General features: G+C 41.2%; 3 protein-coding genes across 3 annotated transcripts; 2 read left to right on the top strand and 1 right to left on the bottom strand.

Annotated features, from left to right (window-relative positions):
* The first annotated feature begins 95 nt into the window (after positions 1–95).
* On the top strand, positions 96–5,341 carry LOC149097534 (uncharacterized). The gene is made up of 2 exons (XM_089278958.1): positions 96–587; positions 1,784–5,341. The coding sequence occupies exon 2, from the start codon at positions 2,018–2,020 to the stop codon at positions 3,842–3,844; it is 1,827 nt and encodes a 608-aa protein (XP_089135084.1). The 5' UTR covers positions 96–587; positions 1,784–2,017; the 3' UTR covers positions 3,845–5,341.
* A 1,671-nt stretch (positions 5,342–7,012) lies between these two features.
* Positions 7,013–12,763, top strand: LOC110047545 (steroid 17-alpha-hydroxylase/17,20 lyase-like). The gene is made up of 3 exons (XM_089278959.1): positions 7,013–7,277; positions 8,990–9,864; positions 11,228–12,763. The coding sequence occupies exons 2-3, from the start codon at positions 9,026–9,028 to the stop codon at positions 11,844–11,846; spliced, it is 1,458 nt and encodes a 485-aa protein (XP_089135085.1). The 5' UTR covers positions 7,013–7,277; positions 8,990–9,025; the 3' UTR covers positions 11,847–12,763.
* On the bottom strand, positions 12,375–15,296 carry LOC110047536 (uncharacterized). The gene has a single exon (XM_020753284.2). It carries the CDS (start codon positions 15,263–15,265, stop codon positions 13,169–13,171), a length of 2,097 nt encoding a protein of 698 aa, XP_020608943.2. The 5' UTR covers positions 15,266–15,296; the 3' UTR covers positions 12,375–13,168.
* Positions 15,297–15,589: the final 293 nt, after the last annotated feature.

Below are 15,589 nucleotides of genomic sequence, written 5' to 3' on the forward strand. Positions count from 1 at the left end.
TGTTGCTATGGTGCTAGTTATGCATTGAGTCGTCACGCAATCTCTCCTTCCTCTATGAGTGTCTGAGAGGGAGGGCGACGGGGAGGGGTGGGGAAAGCAACGCACGACGAATACAAAGAACGTCTGCGTGGGAGGTTACTTTCTTTCCTAGAAATGTGCTCACGTTTTCTAGAAATCCAGTCTGTTACACGTCATTACAATGTGTTATTTTGTAAGAAGCTTCAATCGCGGGATTGAAACGATTTATACAGGAATATGTACCATACTATGCCCTCCTAACAACAGTACCAAATAGCCAAAGGAAGGAACGATATTGGTTATGAAAAGGACGAAAATAATAGATCAAGGAATTTCTAAATCTAGTTCGGGGATTCCCCTAATTGTAGCTCATGCATTCCTGGATACGGCTTACGAACTATGCAAGTGAGTTGAAAGAATCTTGCGCGCCGCCATGCCGTGAACGCTGTCAACGCTCATAGTTTGCTGCATTCTAGGAAGCCGTCAGCTGCTGTCATTATCTGTGTTTATATGAAGTACTGAGAGAAGAAGGCATGTAGAGAAAACGAAGACACAGGCCACAGATAACAGTAGGTTGATATGAAAAATAATGCACTATCTGTCAGTCAAGTCGGATTATCGACGTCATAGCTAATGAACTCTGAACACCAAGAAGAAAAACTTTAAAATCGAACTTTCAAGTCATTTTAGAACAAATGATAGAAGTAATGAACAAGAGGTCGTTTCATTAAAAGCGTTCTTTAGCTCTCCTTTCGATTTGACTGCGAACAGAACTACGCAGGCATTTCAAAATTTCCATTGTTTACAAGGCACTGTATCTCTTATGGTTCTTATGAGCTTCCGAGTGAGGACGAAGAGAAGCGTAAGAGTTGGTCGAGGCCACTCCAAACTTCCCAAGTGCATCAGAACTTGACAATGCACAGCTAAAAGCATGAATCAATTGTTTTATAATATTGCCAATGAAAATGGCGAAGCAAATTTAACTTTGCTGACGACATGAGCGTCGCATCATATTGTTATGATGCACCTTTACGTACACTAAGTTTGATAGCGAGACTTCAATAGCGCTTTATATCGACTAGCTAATAAGAAAGACTACTGTTACTGATGCCAAAGCGTTACAAGTCTCTTGTGCGATACCTGGTGTCGGAACAGATATATCATGCGAAAACAGCTTGGAAAAAAGCTAAAGACGAAAATATGGTATCGAATTACATAGGGAGGTTCTGATACCATAATATACAGTGAACGTGCACACTGAAAAAAAAAAAAAACAAATCTTTCTCTTAAGAATACCCTATCCTCTCATATTTTATTAATACCTCTTCTACGCCGAACGTAAGTGAGTTTTTCAGTTCGGTAGTTCGGTATTCTTATATCTACCTAAACGTCTCCAGACGCAAACTTCCTTTACGCTACACACTCTGAGCATCGAGAATTTCTCGCCCCGGTGGAGTAATTCGTCTGATCGACTCTGCTTGTTTTTATTCGCTTTCATACAAATATATCACCACCATTTAATACGCTCTTTCATGGAATGTTCTAACAGTAATCTGCCAAGGCGAATAAATTAGAATCCGAGATTCCTGTGGGACCATCTTGTAATGCGCAGAACGTGTGCGCATTAACCAAGGAAGCTCCTTAAGCCCCGGCACTCAGAAGGAGTGTGATCAGAATTAAAAGCAGTTTCCAAGGTTGACTAACCAAAACCTCACAATCACACAACTTGATTTACTATACTGAGTGGCTTTTTGTCTCTCTGCAGCCACCAAGAGTCGATTGTAACAGTAACAAAGGTCTTATGGCTTAACCTGTTTGTATCACTGTTCCTGAAAACGCTGCTCCGCCCACCGATTGCGAAGCCGACTACATAAAACATGTGGATTATTTGGGGGAAAACGATAACGATTACCGATTCGAGTACAGGAAACTGGAAAGAAGTCTGTTGTTCGAGTACTTAAGACGTACCAATGGGAATGGTTCTTTCCCCGGTAACCTGATGTCTGTCTCTTTCAGTGAACCAATTGTGCAAAACGGGAGTAACAACTTTTGTGTAGGCATTTTGAAGAGGAACATATTTTGCGAAGGACGGCACTATCGTTACCTTGGTCATTCCGACAGTCAGTTCAGGGAGAAAAAGTGCTACTTAATGAACGCGTCGGAAGATGAAATTCACGATCTGTTGGCACGGTTTGATAACTTCGTTAAGATAACAGATGTGAGAAAGCGGGCCAAAAGAATCAGCTTGTTATTCGTTGGATTTGACCATATGCTAAAACTTGCTAGAGAGGATTACAAAGTCGAGCCAGACGTCAAGAGTGGACTTTTTGGAACAAAACCGCACGCTTTTACTAATAGCTGTGGTTTTATGTCAAATGGGTTTACTACTGAGGTGCGACGCCAGCTTGGCCTTAGCTATCCCGAACCTAGCGCCGTCCAAGTAAATTACCAAGGTTTTCAAGGTACGTTGGTGCTGAAAGATGACCCCACAAACGCCCCTAAGGTGCAGCTCCGCCAGTCCATGCAGAAATTCAACATTCCGAACAACGAGGTGCGTCAACATATTCCTTCCATAGGAATCTTGGATTATTCCAAGCCTCACATAAACGGGTACCTTGATACTCGATTGATCATACTTCTTCAGTCCAGAGGGGTGCCAATCAGTTATCTCCAAGCCCTGCATGAGGGCTATCTAGATTTGTTGAGGAAAATACCCGATGACTCCGCGTCCGCTCAATATTTCTTACGCCTGACTGGGAGAGATGCAGGAAATATCAGAAGTGGAATTGATAGACCTACGAGAGAAGTCTTGACGACCATAAAGCGTAACGAGATAAAAGAGATGATCGATCGTGGCTATGTTCTCCCTGCCGAAGACGACGAACCGCCAAGAAGTCCTGTGGTACGTGTCAGAATTTTGGTCCCCAAAGCTAGAGTAGTGTTTGGTGTTTGTGATCCTCACGACAGACTGCAAAAGGGTCAGTGCTACTTCAAACCTACACTGCTAGATGACGAAGCTGGAGAATTTTCCTCTGAAGAACAGATCGTGGTTGCCCGCTACCCATGCTACCATCCTGGAGACATACAAGTTTTGAATTTGACCCACGGGAAGCTTGGATACGAGAACTTGAAGGACTGTCTGGTGTTACCAGGAAAGGGCCACGCGTTCGAGAGCTGCGGAGGAGATCTGGGCGGCAGTAAGTTCTTTGTCAGCTGGGATCAACAACTTGTACCAAAAAAAGCCATAAACCCGTGCAGTTATTCACCGACCATAAAGGAATATACATCCGAGGCCTGGGCTAAACTGCGCACTAATGTTAAATGGCTATTCAAGCGGAACCGAGAGAGAAAGAAGAGATGTCGAGAGGAACTGATCGAGTATTTTGCCAACTTTACGGATGACCTGCCTCAAAGGATTGAAAAGACTTATATAAAGCTTGCAGCAACCCATGGCCCATCCTCCAAACAATGCAAACAGCTTAGCAAGATGTCTTACCAAGCCGCCAACCAAACGGTCGATAGAGATGTTTTGTCGCAGAAGTTAGCAATGTTTGAGAAGAATGAGACCACGAGGACCACGAGCTCTGCAGAAGCCTCATCGTCAGAGGGGTCACCCCTTCTTAGAACAGAAGAAGAAGGAGAAGAAGAGCCAGGAGATAGAAATGAAGACGAAGATGAAACAAGTGTGGAGATGACAAATTATGATGGAACAAGAGCAGTGCGATTTTTTTGCGGCGCACGTCGTAAAACGCCTCTGATGCGCCACGAAGTGCGGAAACTTGAAGAACGAGCAAAAAGGTTTGTCGAAGAAGCATTACAGGAATAAATGTGGGACTTTATCCGTACGAATAAGCTTGTAGGCTAATTAAGCTGTAGCGTGCTGCAAAATCAAAATTTCTCAATAGATCGTTTTAGTTTTCTGTTGTGAACACAGGGAGCACACAATCTCGGCCACGCCTCGTTGACGATTCGCTCAGAGAACCTGGGCGCGTAGTCTAATTAACAATTAGACCCGTAGCCCGCAAGGGCTACGGGTCAATAGCCCATGAGGCGAAGCCGAATGGGCTAATGACCCGTGGCCCTTGAGGGCGAAGGGTCTAATTGTTTTAGTATCACCCAACTAGTCGGACAGAAAAGGTAATAATAAAGTTAACAAATGTAAGTTGAAGAAATATTTATTTGGGAATAAATCGAAAGAAAGCGTCACGCTCGACGGCGCCAATTTCGCTACTCGATGACTATTACTAATAGTCCCCTAGTAGCGTAGCCAATCAAAATGCAGGATTTGCATTAGTCCACTAGTTGGATGATACTAATTGTTAAATAGGAACTCGAGTGTAAATTTGGAAGAACAAGAAATGCTGCAGAAACACAAGCCACAGGCGAATGTTTCTACCGCTTTTTTGAATTCTCCCAAACTTTCGCAATGGTCTTTATAACTCGCAAGAAACACGGAGAAAATGTTTTTTATTTCTTTTGGAAACCAATATGAGAAAACGAAAGGAAAATCACTCATTTATTTTGACTATGAAAATGTAATTTTTTTTATATTTTTGCTGCCGCCATCATTACAGACTGGCGCTGTTTTCCTATTGAGTGATAGAAGTACTGTTTTTAGCGCGATTTTTCTTACAAGGTTATTTAACTGTAGTTAAGAAAGAAGCTCACCACGCGTACATGTATTTATTCTTTTCGTTTATCTAAAGAACTGAGATACGTCTCAAAGGTCTGAAATAATTAATGCTGTTACCAACAATAATCTTAGCTTATAGGAAAGAGGGTTGCTCTTTTTTTTAACTTTCATTCTATTAAAATGTATTCATTTTAAAAAACGAAAACTAATCTGAAAATGGAGACAGACAAGCTAGAAGAAACTGAAATTTCCATCACGGTGTGCTTTGTATGTCTCCAAACTCGAGGGCAATTATATATCTCTTACAAATGTACGATATCATGCAAGAAATGCAATGTGACCTCATGGCTGTTTACAGTCATACCACAGTCCAATGCAAAACACCTAACTATTTACAATATTTGCCTCATTAGCATAATCAATATAGTTTCTGATGGAGCCACAAAAGCATTAGCTCTGAATCTTGAAAGGGCACAGCACGGTTAACTGTCTCAAGGAATTTGAGCCGTTGTATTGAACACTTTTTGTGCGACGCGGGTTTAAAACTTAAAATTTTACACAGAATATATAACTCATTAGGCGCTTTTGCCACCAAGAAATTGTGCAGTTTTGTAAGCCAGTTTCTCCTCGAATATTACACGCAAAGAGCCAAAATTTCCACCTGTAATAAAGTTTCAGAAGCTCTTTAAATGTTTGTAGTCAATTAGTGTCTAGTGTGATGCCTTCTCTGCGCAAAATCGTCTGTAAATGAGGAAAAATGTAAACAATGACGTCAGCAAAGTTGCTCCAATACAGTTAGATTGATCATTATATAACCAAACCACTTAGCAGACCATCATGCCCCCGCGCAGGTTGCACTGATTGTGTTGGCTGCGTTAGCCGTATTTTCAAATTAAAATTTTATGCGTCTGTACTCTTATTGATGATAAAAATGAGCCAATCAGCGCGCGACAAATTAGACAGTTATTGTAAAAAAGATTTCTTTCAAAGCTACAAGAGATGCATACGACGACTCCAAAGAGCGTCTGTGTTAGCCTCCTATGCAGACGAGTTTTGGTCTCGCCACGCAGTCTTCCTTCTCTCCGGCCAGAGCGGTTCTTGTCCCAGTAAGGTTGGTACTCATTAGAACAAACTCTTCTCCGGGGCTTTTACCATAGAGATTTGGAAAAGCCCTGGAACGCGTTTGTTGTTAGAAAAGCGTTCGTGCCCAGGAAAATCCTGAAAACCGTTTCACGTACGGCTGCTCGATTACTGTGCCGATTTAAATTTGCCGGAGTGCCCACCTGGTGATGTCCTGTCCGGTGCGGAAGACAGTGAAAACGGGATCGTGCTTGATTGCAAGCCCTTTACAATTTGTGCCATAGAAGATGGTCTGGATGGAGGGGGGGTGCAAATGTCAGTTAACAGTTGACATTTTGTCCAATTGTCAGTTGTCAGTGGAATTTTGGGCCATTTGTCAGTTGTCATGATCAGTTAAGTGGCTGTTAATTAATAATTAACTGAAGTCCTAAAACCTCTCCTGGGGCACTTTTAATTCAACCAAAAATTCCGAAAATCTCGAAACGGTGACAAATAAATACCGGGTAAGGAAATTTCGGGGGACAGTTTGCAGAAAAATCCGGAAATTGTTGAAATTTTGAAAAGCGAACCATTAAATGGAATTCCGGGAGTACAAAATAACCGCAGACATTTCTATTCTCCCTGAGGCCTGAAGCGCATGGCCTTCAATCGATGATCATGTATCAGATAGTATGAGGGTCAAATTGTAAATGGTTTACAATAACAGACTTATAAAGTAATAATATTTTAATCAATTTCAAACGAATATCAAGGGCTAAAAACCTTTGGTCCGGTGTTAGCAAATCTGACTACAAATGTCAGTTATCAGTTAAACTGTTTGGGTAGTTGTCAGTTATTTTTTTGCCATTTGTCAGTTGTCAGTTAACCCCATCCAGACCCACAGAGAAATAAGAAACGAATGTTTATTAACCAAAGACTAGTCGTTTAAGCATAGTGTTGAAAAGTCTTTAACTCAGTCTTTTTGAGGTGTAAAATTTATCCCAGTAAACCGTAAACTAACCAAATCTGTTTCAGCCTTAAAGTGCCAACATAGGCCTAGAGACTCAAGACCTGATTCAGCATTGTGTGGCCGGGAGCCATTTGAGTACAATGCAGACCAAAACAGCCGTGTTAAAGAACTATTTCAGACCACTCTGAGACTAATTTCAGCCCGTGGGTCCAAAGATCAAAGTTCCCTCCGCCTCATTTCTATTTTACAATGTTTGATAAAAAGAGATCAATTTCGAATAGTAACTCTCAAAGAAAAAAAAATGTTTAAAATTAGAGTTTCAGGTATATTAACTCAATTTGAACGGAAATCTCTAGCCTCCGTCAACAAACTGTTGATAGAATTTCCATTTCATGTTGTTGACCACTGCCCCAGGTCACGTGAACAAACAGGAAATTTTTCTTTTATGACCTCATAGCGGATGAAGTTAATTGGGTATCAATAAAAAGCTGCATTCTTAAGGGGCTTCTCTACTCCATAGTAGTTTCGTTTGCTTTTAAGTACTCATCTGAATTGCCACACGTTGGTTGAAGAAGAAGAAAGAAGTCATCACTTAAGGTAAGATAAATAAAAAGTTTGCTGTTCGAGAAGAAAACGGTAGGTTCTCGATCGATTGATGGTTCATTGGGAATAAACCTTGTACATTTGCATTCCGTTTAGGTTGTTTTTCTCACAGCCGGCTACATTTATATATTCATTCCGTAATTCGCACATTTCGTTTTATTTGTCAAAGGCTGCATCCTGGTAGCTGAAAGCTCAGTTTGTAGAAAAACTGTTAAACACAACGATATCAGTTTTTTCAATACTTTGGCTAGAGTAGCGCTTTTCTCTGCAAGCCTGAGGTAGCCCGAGCATTTCGACTATTTTTATTGCATGATCAGAGCCTTCAGTTGGAAACACTTGCACGAAATATGAAAAAAATCTGAAAATCTGTCAACGGTCAATAAAACTCCATTATTACACATTTCCACTTGGGAAAACAGACGATAATTAAGTGCTATTTAGCTCTTAGCATAGCCTTAGGCATCGGCCTTAGTATATGACATAAACCATGTCCGTGTCGGAATTTAGCACGTATAAGGAATGTTTGTGGGTTTTAGCCTTTTGGCCAGCTTCTGCGAACTAGCTGCAACTGGAAATTCGACTATTACAATACTCGTTATGATATCCCAGAGCAAGATATAGCCGCCAAAATATATGACGTGGCAGTGGGTGTACGTGACGAAAATGCGTGATTTACAAAACAAAACTGAGCAAACGAATCGCAACTTCGAAAATTCCTTTAAATCGAAAATCGAAAATTCGAAAATCGAGTCTCAGAAACAGCTTCGTGAAAAAATCGAGACTTCGAAACGCACATGACCGCGAAAAACCGAGACTGCGAAACCCGAGAAATTCTACCATAGTTTTGAAGGACCATTCGAGCTCATTCGCCATACCTTATGTTTAACCCTAGCTAGTCATGATATTGTTAATTATGCTACTCGATTCCTCAAGTCCATTGACCGCTCTCTTCACTGGCTTTTATTTCGGGTAGAAGAGCACAGAATGCGTCATCAGAATTTAATGAGCAGAAACTAAAATTTAGGCCTTGAAATTAAGATATTGAATAGCACAGTCATGCATGCAAAAGAAATTGCACTGTGCTTTTTGTAATTTAAACCTCTTTAAACCAGGCGCGAAAAGAGAGGTCACATGTTTTTTGGAAGTTTACCGCTGACCAAGTGCTGTTTTTCGATTGGATCGCGGGGTCATGTCAGGCTAACTTGTTGAAAACAGTTGTTTGGAAGCCGGTTAACGCTAACCCAGGACTAGAAGTTAACCGTTTTCACTGCTTTTGTTTCGTGTTAAAACTCAAAACAAAACGCCAATATACAGAAAACCTCACCACAAAGTTACAAAACTCAAATCAAAATTGTATCTTATCCTGGTTTAGCTTAATCGGGCTCTGAACAACCCGGCCCAGGAGCTGCGCTTTTAGGCTGGCCTAAATCTATATATTCTTATATACGCACGGCCGTGCGTACATAGAGATTTCGTTCATGATGGCTCAATATAGGAATTAGATAGGACTAGCGCGCACGCCATGTTATAATCTCTTTTATACAAGGCATTAAAGGGAACTGTTCAATTTTTTTAAGCACACAGAACCCATCGATGCATTCTGAACCAGAGCCAATTAAAACACAAAAGTTCTTTTTCAATTTGAGCTTACCCCCTACACATGTAGCCCTCTTGAGGACACTGTTTTATTTTTATTCTCTCTTCAGTTTAAGATCAAGTTAAAGACTTATCCATACTAAATCATGTTCGCTGAAGTCATCGCCTTCGTTATCTTCCTTGTGACTGTTTACGTCGTGTCTACGATTTGGGAAAACCGAAAGCTCCCTCCGGGTCCATTTCCGTTACCAGTGCTTGGAAATCTGCTGTCAATCGGACATAAGAGGCCTTACGAAGATCTTGCAAACATGGCGAAAACATACGGCAAACTTTTTCGCATCCATATGGGAAGCAGGAAAGTCATTGTCATTAACAGCTACGAGATTGCCAGAGAAGCACTCGTGAAAAAGGCAGAGGATTTCGCCGGGCGGCCTCACCACTTCCTCGGCAACATTTTTGGCCGTAACTGTACTGACATTGTATTTCAAACATACTCTCAGCGATGGAAAACACAGCATAAAATAACTTCAACAGCTTTACGCTTGGCTGAAGAGAAAGTCCATGTTGCTTCGCATGCGGAGCAGTTGTGTGATGTATTTTTTTCCTACCATGGAAAACCATTTTGCCCTCGAGATCTCTTGTTTAAATCTGTAGGTAATTGTCTTTTGTCTCTGGTTTTCGGACAGGGAGACAAACCCGATGATCGGGATGCAGAAACACTCATAGAGGCCCTTCATCTTTTCGCTAAATCCCTGGCATCAGCTAATTTAATCGACACTTTTCCAATTTTCGAGTATATTCCTTTCGAGATAATAAGGAAAGTGAGACGAGCAGCGGAAGATCGAGATGAAATCTTCGAAAGAAAGTTTAGAGAACACGTCTCTACGTTTCAGAGGGACAACATCAGAGGTTTTATTGACGCCATGTTGAAGGGCTTCCCAGAATATAGTGGCGGTCTAGTAACAGAGGAAAATCTAATATCAAGGTGAGAAAACGCGTCTTAATTCATCTAATTTCTTTCATAATCTGTTTACTATCGTAATGCAATATAGTAATAATAATTAAAATATTTAAACAGGGAGCCCACATCACTACAAGGTGCTCTTCATGTGGGGCCCTGCATAAATAAATATTAAAAAGTTAAAATAAAAATTAAAGTTAAAGTTTTACAAGCTAAAAGTTGAAATACGTATATACATCAAAGGATAAAAACTACTGTTAATAAATTACTGTTTCAGCTTAAGTTTTGCGCCACGTTGTCAATATAATCAGAGGTAAAACCAAAACCAATTGTGACTCGCTCGCACACGTTTTCCTGCCCTTTGTGGCGGCTACGTGTATTTGTATGTGCGGCCACAAAGGGTATGGTTTTCCAGCCGTTTTGGTCAGAAAAAAGAGTATGGCTTTTGTCTTGAATTGGGTATCTTTTCTAGAAGCTCTTTTTTCATAAGGCTATCAACAAAAGCCCTTTACAATGCCTTTAACATCGTTCTGAACGGGTGAACTAATTACAAGGTAGCCGTAGGCCCGAGGGGGGAGGAGTACTCCCAGAAAAATTGGGTGGGGGTGTGCGGCCCGCTTCCCAAAACCCTTAACCTATATATGACAAAAATCTGCGATTTTCCTACCCTATTTATGACTTGACCAAACATTCGATACCCTATTTATGGCCGTTGCGGCTGGCACATTTGCTCTAAACATAATTTATGAAGGGCTTTTGTTGATGGTCTTATCAATAATGATGAAAAAGTAGCTTCTTCTAAAAAAACATACTTAATTCAAGACCAGAGTGCAAAAACCATACCATATTTCTGACCAAAATAGCCAAATGGATACCCTATTTATGACCAAAACGGCTGAAAACCAAACCCTTTGGGGCCGCATATACCTATATATCCAGGAGCTGACATAGAACATATAAGGGAGTACTCCCCCCCCCCCCCCCCGGGGGAAGTAAGATCAGAAACAGGGTATTGATTAAAACTGATTGAACAAAAGGAACGCTGCGGTGTTCACATGACAAAATGTTTAGTTTAAAATAGTGACAGTAACAGTCACTTTTTATACACAATAAAATTACAAGGGGGCTAGCAAAGCTATTCTGGGCGAGATACTATTACTTTAACAGTATTATGTTGTTTAATTAAAATAAAAAAGAACAAGAGAGAGAGAGAGAGAGAGAGAGAGAGAGAGAGAGAGAGAGAGAGAGAGAGAGAGAGAGGAAAAAAACGCAAATAAAGAAATTTGAATAGATAAACAAAATTAAGCCAGAATACTATACATAAATCAAGTAGCGAAAATCAGATTTTCATCATGTTGATATCAATGTTGTCTCTATTCAATTCTAGTGCCTCTGACATTTTTTTCCCTGGAACTGAGGATCCTACCAGCATACTCAACTGGTTTTTACTTTACGTCACCAAATACCCGGATTTACAGGCCCAAATCCATCGTCAGTTAGATGACGTCATCGGCAACACAAGCCGACTGCCAGAGATATCTGACAAACCCAACTTACCTTATTTGGAGGCATTCATTGCTGAAGTTCAGCGCATTGTCAGTGAAACTCCACTGGCAGTTCCTCACTCGACCACGCGGGACACGTCCCTTGCTGGTTTCTTCATTCCGCGCGACATGACCGTGTTTGTTAACCTCTGGGCCATTCATCACGATCCTGATCGCTGGGAAGATCCAGCTTGCTTCAGGCCAGAGCGGTTCTTGGACGAACGAGGTCGATTTCATTCCGCAGAAGGTTTCATGCCATTCTCATTAGGAAAGCGTTCGTGCCTAGGGAAAGCGTTTGGAAGGAAAACAGTTTTCATATACGCCGCTCGATTACTGTACCGATTCAAATTTGAGTGCCCGCCTGGTGAGTTCCTGCCCAGCGCGGAAGACAGTGAGAACGGGATCGTACTTGATTGCAAGCCCTTCGCGATTTGCGCCAAAGAGAGAAGAAACACAAATTAATTAACCACAGAATAGAGAGAGAGGCTAGCTGTTTAAGCATTGTACTGACAAGTCTGTAATCCTGTCTTTTTGAGGTGTAAAATTTATCCCAGTACACCGTAAACTAACAAGACCCTTGAGACTCAAGACCTGATTCATCCCTGTGTGGAGCCATTTGAGCACATTGAGGGCCAAAACAGCCGTATCAAAGAACTATTTCAGGCCACCCTGGGACTCATTTCAGCCCATGGTCCAAATCAGTCGCAGTTCATGATCAAGACCATTTTGGTCCTAATTAGTGTAATTAGATCTCATATAGGTACTGTATCCTACTCACCGAAATGGCCCATATTTTGGGGCTAAAACGGATCTTTTTAATTTTCAGTCTTTGGTTTTAGAAGTGAAACTATATTAGGTAGTTTTTGAGTTTAAGTTGACTTTAGTTGTAGTTTCCCGGCCTTTTAGAGCTATGAAACAGTCTTAAGTCGTAGACGAAAGTATCTCGTAACTAACTTCCCGATTGCCACATTTGACAGAAAATGTTCAAAATACTTTTGAATTCATTTATTTTCAAATTGTTACTTTGGACGTGTATCCAAAGTAAATTATTAAGAATCCATCTTGGATAAGCCTGACTGTTGAATTCACGGCACGGTTAGATTAACAATCATTCATATGGTATTGTGCCAGCGCGTGCTTGTATGAGATTTTGCGCCGACAATACAGAGTAAACATATGTTATTTGCTAGCTGGGAGTCCGTATATTGAAAAAATTTGACCGAGGTCTCGTACAAGGAACGTACAAAATATTCACTAATTTTTTTCTATGAAACGAAAAAAGGAAACTATTCCAAACTATTGTAACAAGAAATCGTAATGATCAACAAATAACTGGCTAATTAAATGTTAAAATTAAATGTTATGTTTAGGGATGTAAAGCTCTGAAGATGGGTGTTTGTTATAATTTGCTTTAGCACGTGCAACACGTGGAACATCCCGAGTACGTGGGCCTCAAATTTATTCACAAAAGCAAATAGCTTTGGTGGAACGTTGTTGGCTGTTGTTGTTTGCAGCTGTCAAAAAATGTTTGGGAGAGTAACTAAACGCGAGACGAGATTACACAATGCGTTCAACTTTGATCTGACGCCTGCTACCAACCGACTCACAAGGAATTACAAATAACAGCAGTGTTAAACTTCTGGAAACAGTAGTCATTATTTAAGCTTTCATATGCATGCTGTAACTTCTTCGAAGGAGCGGTTTCAATGTTTCGGGCTGAGGTATGATGAAGGTTGCCTTTTCTTAACAAGTGTTGTTTACTTTCCACCACGTGAAGTTAAAATTCATGCTTTTACATCGACTGTTGAATTCATCTGTGATTCGACAAAGGTAACGCTTGTAGCTTTCATCTTGTTCCAGACGTCATCACCTGGACAAAATGGCGGCTTCTTCCACTGCAGCGAGATTAAAACACGATTCCACAAGCCGGGAGGGCGTAATGGAGAATGGAGCTGCCCTTGGTGAGAAAATTTGGTGGGTCCATTAATTTCTTTTTCGCAAGCTTGCTCGAGCTCTCCCAGTTTCTTGTCAACTTGATCGTATCGCTCACTCCAGTCGAACTCTCTCAGAAACATTTCCTTGAGCTGCTCACATTCGGTACAAGTCGAACCGAAAAGGGAGGCATACTTGATGAAGAGCTCTGTTCCGCGCGAGCGTAAGTTGTCGTAATCCTCGAAATGACCAAAATACTTCATCAACGCTTGATGTGCTTGTTGCTGCTTTTTCCTCTTTTCCAAGTCAGTTGCAGGCTTTTTCTCCACGCAATTGAGACTCTTAGAAACTTCTTTCACTTTGTTGGCGATCTTTGATGAAGAACTCGATATGTAACCCATGTAAGGACTGCTAATATAACGTGGCACAAGACTTTGATCCCAGCATACGAAATACTTGTCTCCACCCACCCGACTCCCGGCACATTCGTTGGCGTGTGGACGCGTTCCCCGGTTAGGAAACACGATACAATCGTGCAGATCTTTGTAAGCTTCATTCTTGTGAGTTAGTCTTAAAACACGAACATCTCCCGCGTGGTACGATGGTCTTCGCATCACCAGCACGAACTCGGCGAAAGAGAATGCATTGCACTCCGCTTTATGAAGCGTTGGCTGGAAGAAACATTCTCCATAGTTCAGCTGGTCATACGGATCGCTGGCTCCATAGACTACTCTTGCATCTGGTGTTAAAACTCTGATATCGAAAGCGCGAGTCATGTTTTTGCTTAAGTAAACTTCTTTTGTGGTAGAATTGCGATATGTGTTCGCGTCCATCGTTTTGAGATCACGTTTAAATTTCATGTCGACTTCACTATCACCCTCTTCGTCATTTCCTTGGTTTTCGTCAATTATTTTTCCCCTTTTCATGTTTTGTATCTCTTTAGTCTTCAATCGTTGCAATTTTCCTGCAACTTCGTCAGTCATTCCGTCGCGCTGGAACTCCTGTAGGAAGTCTTCATTCCCTGTTGTTCGCAAGAAGTAACCAGCGTACGTCTTGTCTTCCAACCGATCTAGTACTTCGTAGTAGTTGTTCTGAAGTGTCTCTAGATACTCGCGCGAGGCACCTCCTTCGGCCAACAGCATAACTGTCTGTGTGTCCAAATAACCCAGCGAGTAGGTCCGCGAGTAGTCTACGATACCAAGCGTGTCCATGTCAATCAAGGCTTCGCTAGAAGATGCAAAGTTCGACATCGAGTTTCTAAACAGCGCCTTGAGTCGAAGCCTTGGCATTTCGTTACAACACACTAATATGCCACTGAAACCTTTGAATCGCACTTCAATGACACTGGGCTCGTACGATAAATTGTACAAACTCTGCACTTCCTTCGCGAGCTCAGGTGACATTAGACCACACCCATCTGTGAAGACATAAGTTCCCAATGTGCTTGTTACGTCATCGATGACGTCATATTCGCCGGATTTCAGTTTCAAACTGCGTTGGAAAGGCGAAAAGAGTAGCGCAACCTTTTGGGATCGTCTAGCGACTGGACGAATCTCGTCGAAGTTTTCAAACTTTGCTAGCAAACTGTGCATTTCGCTCAGCGAAGCGTTCATCATAAAGCACGTTTTGTCTCTTAGCTGGGAGTTTGATTGTCCGAGGTAGTGATACTGTGATCCATTGCACTCGATCCCCTTCTTTAAAGTTTCTACAATGAAGTCATTGTCTTTCGACTTAAATTTGACCATCAGCAGTTGCTCCAGAACTTTGGTACCACGGCTGTTGACCAAGTAACGAAGTAACAAGGAATTTTCGACTTTCTTATACGAAGCATAGCACGGTTTCGTATCGGTTACTTCCACGTACTTTATGTACAGCGGCGATTCGTCTTGGTTTTGATGCTCTGGGGGTCTGACGTCATCCGGTAAAGAAACAAAGAAAGGGAATCCCATTTTTGTGGCTGCTTTTGATGGTATCTGCAATACATTTATAAAATGTTACGAATAATTTAACAACATTGCAGTTGTTGATAAAAATCAACCCTAACCGAACCTGCTGTTTTTATAACTGAAAATGAATAAAATTTGTTTATTGGTCGAGATTTTAATTATTCGTCCTCCAACTTTACTAGACTTAGTAAAGTTTGAAGTTAAGGTTTATTTTACAAGATGAAGAAAACTATCAAATTTTATTTCGTTATTATTCAAAAACCGATTGATTGACAGTGCAATTTGTGCATAAACTGATCTACCCAGTTTTTCCCTCTCCCGTATTGT

The sequence above is a fragment of the Orbicella faveolata genome, unplaced genomic scaffold (genome assembly GCF_042242905.1).
Source record: "Orbicella faveolata isolate gen_17 unplaced genomic scaffold, um_ofav_v1 contig_47, whole genome shotgun sequence".
Taxonomy (NCBI): domain Eukaryota; kingdom Metazoa; phylum Cnidaria; class Anthozoa; order Scleractinia; family Merulinidae; genus Orbicella; species Orbicella faveolata.

What these genes read in the sequence shown, in the direction of transcription:
- LOC110047536 (XM_020753284.2), bottom strand. Translation starts at nt 15,265, where the DNA reads ATGGGATTCCCTTTCTTTGTTTCTTTACCGGATGACGTCAGACCCCCA.
- LOC110047545 (XM_089278959.1), top strand. Translation starts at nt 9,026, where the DNA reads ATGTTCGCTGAAGTCATCGCCTTCGTTATCTTCCTTGTGACTGTTTAC. An exon ending in GAGGAAAATCTAATATCAAG is followed by an intron (nt 9,865 to 11,227) that starts GTGAGAAAACGC and finishes ATTCAATTCTAG; the next exon opens with TGCCTCTGACATTTTTTTCC.
- LOC149097534 (XM_089278958.1), top strand. Translation starts at nt 2,018, where the DNA reads ATGTCTGTCTCTTTCAGTGAACCAATTGTGCAAAACGGGAGTAACAAC.